The 6,479-nt window shown below is 39.7% G+C and overlaps 1 protein-coding gene across 1 annotated transcript in view; it reads right to left on the bottom strand.

The window, feature by feature from the left end:
* DLK1 (delta like non-canonical Notch ligand 1) overlaps nt 1–6,479 on the bottom strand; it is an 18,534-nt gene that overhangs the window by 5,166 nt on the left and 6,889 nt on the right. The window contains exons 2-4 of the mRNA XM_009636886.2: nt 5,825–5,888; nt 5,246–5,376; nt 22–163 (exon numbers count right to left, since the gene is read on the bottom strand). Of these exons, the coding sequence (XP_009635181.1) occupies nt 22–163; nt 5,246–5,376; nt 5,825–5,888 (337 nt within the window). The remainder of the gene's footprint in view (nt 1–21; nt 164–5,245; nt 5,377–5,824; nt 5,889–6,479) is intronic.

Here is a 6,479-nt window from a genome sequence, read left to right as displayed (position 1 = left end):
ATGTGAAAAGTCAGTATTTACCCATTAATAATGCAGGGTCCTTTTTTGAGATGACAGTTTTTTCCTGTAAATCCCTGGGCACACAGACAAATATATCCTCCATCGCCAGTCTCTATGCATGTTGAGTTATTGGTGCAGGGCTTTGTAGAACATGGGTGAATATCTGTTTAAAAAAAACATGTCTCAATTAATCTAATGAGAAGGAGTCAGTAAATAGTAAACAGTACTTCAAATAAAATATAGCTTTAATGGTCCTTCATCCTGCATTTTGTAAATTCTGAGTTATTCCTCTCTCTGTTAAAATGGAGTTCAGATTGTTCAGCTACTGCAAGCACTTTCAGCTTGTTTCTCTCTTCCTAGCTCCCACGTGTAAAACACGTTTGAATTGTTCCAGTCTATAAATAAGTAGTATTATCAATAAAATATTAGTAGGGGAATAAAGAACTTCTATGTAGTCTAGCCATCCTTTCACAATCTTGGCTTCTCCATGAGCTGAATTCTGATAAAGCAATCAGGAACCAGGAATTCTCCCTGCTCCCTGCCCAAGAGCCTATCATTATGTACTTATGAACAAACATTTTGTAATAACAGAGATCAGCAAGTTACAAAAAATCTCTTAAAATTTCATCTTTTGGCTGGGCTGCATCCAGCCCTTACATAACTGTAGCAGAAGAGAGAGCTGTATGACATCTGGGCCCAAAGTCACGCATCTCATTTTCTTTACAATTTCCCTGCTGAGCCACCCCCCACTCAAATGATTACTGAATTTTTAAAATAATTAAAAATAAATAAACAAACAAGTGCATATTTTAGCCAACTAATGGAGCAGCTGCAGAGAAGTGCTGGCTGCAAGTTAACTGATGCCTCGCACACTCGTGCACACATACACTTTCTAAGAAGATGAAAAGGGATTTAAGGGCATTTATATTTTACTTCCCACAACATAACATAAAAGTTAGATGATACCATGATGTACTGCAAAATTTTAACCATAAGCAAAACACTTCAACAGCCTTAGCCTTCAAATACAATCTTCCCTGGATAAGAGGCTCTATTTTCTAATGTATTAGCTTGTTCTCATTGCAAGACAACAACTTTGCATGCACTTTGCGTATAAGCTCCAATTTTCATGAGGATCAAAATAACCTTGAATGCTTTTTGGAGCAGTGTTATTTGCCACCTCTTTTCATAGGCTTTAAAGGCAGCTAATAAAGCATGCACTCTGATGCAGGAGCAAGGAAACTCTCTGAAATATATATGGATAAGTACGTGCGTACATATACATATACACATACCTTACTGTCAATAATTTGTGTCAAGGATTTAATTTTAAAGCACAACTTAAAAGCTTGTAGAAACATATCCTTTTAAAACATAAATACATAAATAGCCCCCAATAGCCCATTTTCTCTGTTTTGTCTAGTTTACCTCTCGAAAGGCCAACAACCAACTGATTTACTTGCTTCACATGATAACTGATTCTGAGATGAGAATTTGAAAAAAGGACTATACACTCACACATATATTATGAATGGCCACAATCAAATTATCAATAAATTAATTAATATTTTTGTAAAACTGAGTTGTCGTGCTGCAGTACATGAAGCAATCACTGAGTGTTCTTATGAGGAAGACATGCTCAGTAGCAGTCTGTGGGGCAGAATTTCTAGACCCTGTTGCATGCATGCCTAGGACAGGCTTCAGAGGCTGCACCTGCACTCTTTGATGACAGCTTACCAACATGTGCCCTTGGCAAAGCAGTCGAGTGACACGTAGTATACTATGATATAATGTGTGTATATATATATACTATGATATACATGATAGTATACTCTGAGCTCACACCACATGTTGGCTTTTTAGCCAAATCAAAGCTAAGTTTCAAGAGGGAGGTCAGGGGCCCACTAACATGGCGGTGCAGGCACACCCAGAGATGACAAGATGACAGAAGTGACAACAGAGTTGACTGATCCGATTTAGCAAGGTGCATCATATACTCCGACTGGGCTGCCATTTTTTCCTGGAAATAAATCGACTAAACTGTTTTTCCCTTTGTTATGTTCCGTGTTTGGTGCGGTACCTGCTGTACAGGAAGCCCTGTGCTGTGCAGCCTGGTTCCAGAAGTTCATATTCCTGATTTCAAGGCTGTGTTTCCACAGGACGAGAAGTGGCCATGGCATTCAGGCAGGCTGGTGCACTCCATTGCAAAGAGGTTAACTAGCAGCGTTAACCCTACTGCCAATTCATAGATTTCTTTCTTTAAGTGCCATGCCTGCCCACGTGACTGCAATAATAGCCATAAATGATACCACAGATCCTGGCCTACATGCTTACAGTGGATCAAGCCTGACCTATAATTTGCACGCCAATAAATAACTAGGAAGGTCATTCTTGACCTGAACTGAGAACCAGGCTGCCCATAGTGAAAACAACAACTACACAGTCAAGAGGCATTAGCAAACCACTTGATGATCTGAAACTACTCCAGAAAGGAACTTCCACGTTCCAAGCCAGGGAGCTGTACACTAACTCCTCTAGAAAACAGAAAAAGAAAAACCATGACCATTCTGAATCATCTTTTTTCTTCCCACGCTTAGAAAGCAAATAAGCTGCTGAGACTATATCTATATTTTACAAATATTTCAGGTGTTTACAGTAGTGGCCAAATGAACTTCAGACCCTCCCACACTTTTCCATTCCCAGTTTTGCCATCCTTGTGCATCTTTAGCATTTGCTCAGAGCTGCCAACATTAAAACAGTGTCTATGCCAGAAGTTCCCTGGCAAATATTACACTTTCTATAGCAGCAAAAGGGAAGAATTTTAAAAGAATGCCAAAACTGCATTACTCATGACCATTTGTCAATCTCCACAGAAACAATACAGAAGTTGCTTTCTAAAATGCCTGATCTGATCATACACCTGAAGCTAAGAATGGTCTCCAATAGCTAAAAAATGGCACTTAATGTCATATGCATGTGAAAAATATAACACCTGTGGCCTGCTCTCATCGGAGACAAAAATTCAGTATTAGAGGCAGGGAGTCTGGTACTTTACGGTAAGAAATTGATGGGTTTGTATTTCCATATTTAAAGAACAGTTATGTGTATATGCCTGTGATCCCACAAAGAGCAGGAGCCTTCAGAAGCCTCCCTTTTTCCTAACTTGATGACATTTCATTTAGTGGTACCTGTTAATGAGTTATAGCAGTCTGTAAGGACTTTGTACAGCCAGGAAACTGACACCAACTTTTGGGCAGAGGACGATGAGGTCAGACATTCAGCAATTACCCCATTTGAGGCGCTTTATTGGGTCAGGATAACAACTTGTAGCAACCTTCCAGGAGCAAGAAAAGGAGGACCCTTCTCTTGATCCCTTGTGGCAAAACTATGCATTTAGAGCAGGTAAATCCACTGAGATGAAAGACTGTCAGCGTAACATGTCCCTGCAGATGAAAAGATGGTTATTTCTTTTTGGCTGAATATTCTTGGCAGCTCTTCATGGGGATCTAGATTCAAATTGGCAAAGACAACTCTGAGATGACTCTGAGTGTTGAGAGAAATAATAGCTTCTGAACTTAAGCAAGGGATACCTTTTTTTGTATTCTAGAGCTATCTTAATGAATATGTATTAAAATAATATTTTTCTGTAAAGATATGGCTACAATTCCCAAAGCATTGTTTTGCATCCTAAGTCATTCCATTTCTCTCCTTGCAAGAGGGAAATATTGCAAGGCTCAGAATTGCAAAGACATATTGGTACTTAGAAATTCAGCTGGGCACTTACAGCTTTTAAAACTATGTCCAGCTTGAAAAACTTAATCTTAATTCACAGGAGTCTTTAGTTGTGAAGATGGTACCTTTAAAATGTCCTTTGGAGTCATTGACAAGCAATAGAACTGAGCCTCCTAAGGTGGCAGCAAGAGTTGTTCTGTCTAGTTTTAGAAATCTGTGATTGTAGATCACAGGCAACAGAGGGACCCATTCCTCCTCACTAATTGTAATGAGAATCTAGGTGGTTGTCTCAGGTACAAACACATCTGTGAGAGGTGTCCAGAACAGCATCTCTGAGAGCTTATCGTCACATCTGCACCACTGCTACCGCAGCTCCTGCAAACATACCAGGACTAGCTTTAAGCTAAGAAGCCTGTCTATGCTTATGTGTGCAGCTGATGAGTACAGGCTGCAAAACCCGATGGGAAGCTAAATAAGTACCTGAGTACCTTGAACCAAGCTCCACGTCACTGCAAGGATGTCAACTACCTGAAATCTTCCGAGTCTTCTTGTCATCTTGAAAATTGTATCCAGTTCAAACTGTGTCATCATTAATTACTGTTTTCCATATTCATTGGTAGAACACAGGCATGCTCCATAAATTATAAGCTGTATAATGACCAAAGCCTGAAAGACCTGCAAAGAGAATGAGGCCCCGGACACCGGTCCTCTTCCAGCTGCAGCTACGCAGGCTGAGGAGGCACACGCTCCTGGATGCTCACGCTGTTTCAGTGCCCTCAGATCTCTTTGGCTGAACATTTGCCTGTGTCAGCCAAAATAAACCAGCTCAGCAAACACCAATTCTTCAGCTTGCTTATGCTAAGCTGGCTCGTTCTGACTGGCAAGGGGAGAGAGAGCGCACACAAGAGCTGTGCTTATCCCTCAGATCTGAGAGGGAAGCAGCAGCTTGTTCAGGCAGACCTTTTTCTCAGTTATACTAATGCTATTCCACTGAATCATCACTGGGTTAAGTAAGGGAAGAAATAAGCACAATGTTTTCCTTTTCAAGAAATATTAAGTATTATGCTCACATCGTTCTGAGCAGAAAGCAGCATATATATATAAATATATATATATATACACAGATATATATATATAAAAAATGTGTCAGGTAAATATTCCAAATGATTTAATATATACAAGATGACTTTTATTTTTATAGAAAAGGCTTATATGACAACAAGGGAGCAGTTATTTGTTGGCCTTATCCACGATGATCAATGTTTAAAATAGAATGATGAATTTATGCTTTGTTCGCACATATGCCCAGTCACAAAAGATACTGCATGCTTCTGCCTAAATTGTTATAAAAGTTCCAGGTTTATATGCTGCTGCCCAGAATCCCCTTACTATTATCTGGCGCTAACATCCAATCTTTCAAAATTAAGTTATCCCGAAGGACTTTTGCATGTGTCCAGCACCAGATGGGGCTGTTTCACCTCACTTGCTCAAGGACAGGAAAGGATGTGCAAACCTATGTCACAGAGGCTGCCAACCCAGCCCTCCTCGCAGATGCACTGCCAGGGCTTGGCACAGCTGCCGTGCAAACACCCAGGGAAAGGAACACACTCATTACAGAGAGCACCCTGCCAACCAGGTTGACACCTGAAAGAGATAAAAGACAAGATAGAGGCATAGTTTATTTTGAATGAGCATAATTACAAGGATGTTCCCCTTTTTTGAGGCACAATAAATAAACTTTTGGATACAAAATTGGACTATACAGCACAGTTGAACAAAAAGATACCATCAGTGCTTCTGGGATACCAGCAGCAGTTTATGTGAAGAAAACCATTTCATTCCATGAGAAAAATAATAAATAAATGCTGATGAATGCAAATACTTTTCTTACTGGAAAAAGTAGACTAAAAAAGCACCTAGATGCCTATGCTCAATGATTCCAATTACTGTATCCTAATAGAGTGCTGTTTCACTACAGTTCCATATTTTCAGAGCGCAAATCATTTCAGCTTCTGTCTATTTTACCAGGACTATGAATTATTGAAGCCGTCCGTTCCCGTGCTAATAGCCCGAGCCTGACAGATCTTGTTACCTGCATTCACTGGGAAATTCACAAAATCCATTCTCTGGGTGGCAGCCAGTTTTACAATTCACGCCTGGAAGAAGAGATTTATAATATCAAACCAGAAAAATCAGCGCTCAGAACAAAATCATGTCCTATACATGTTACTGACGTTTTGGAAGAACTCAGACGCATAATGTTCTGATTTTTTTCTTCAAATACATGGGGGTTTGCAACATAAATTTTTAAATGAACTTAATCTGGAGCATGTCACAAGGCCTTCCTATAGGGGAAGTGAAATAACATAAAGAATTAACCGCAAAAGAATACAAAGTCACTTTAGCACACGCGAAGTGTATGTAATATCACGACACATTACTTTAAAAGGGAAATTGGAGAACAGGTCCGTGTATGTCATTTCACAACACGCCACTCCAAGTGCATTGTTTCCTTAAAAGACAAGAGTACCTTTAGTCGGAAAAGAGATTCCATTTAAAACAACTTGCAGTAAAAGTGCTGAATTCATTTCAACCCTAAGTCGGATGAAAAAAAAAAAAAAAATCACCATTTTCATGGAATCATGCCTGAATAACGTAAGTTAAGGAGAAGAGGTCTCAGTCACATTTTTGTTGTTGTTGTTTGTTTCAAGTATTTGCACCAAGCAATGCTCCTCCGAGGTACCACC

Source organism: Egretta garzetta, unplaced genomic scaffold (genome assembly GCF_000687185.1).
Source record: "Egretta garzetta isolate BGI_Z169 unplaced genomic scaffold, ASM68718v1 scaffold374, whole genome shotgun sequence".
Taxonomy (NCBI): Eukaryota; Metazoa; Chordata; class Aves; order Pelecaniformes; family Ardeidae; genus Egretta; species Egretta garzetta.
Note: the sequence above shows the minus strand (reverse complement) of the source record. Positions and strands in the feature narration are given on the sequence as shown.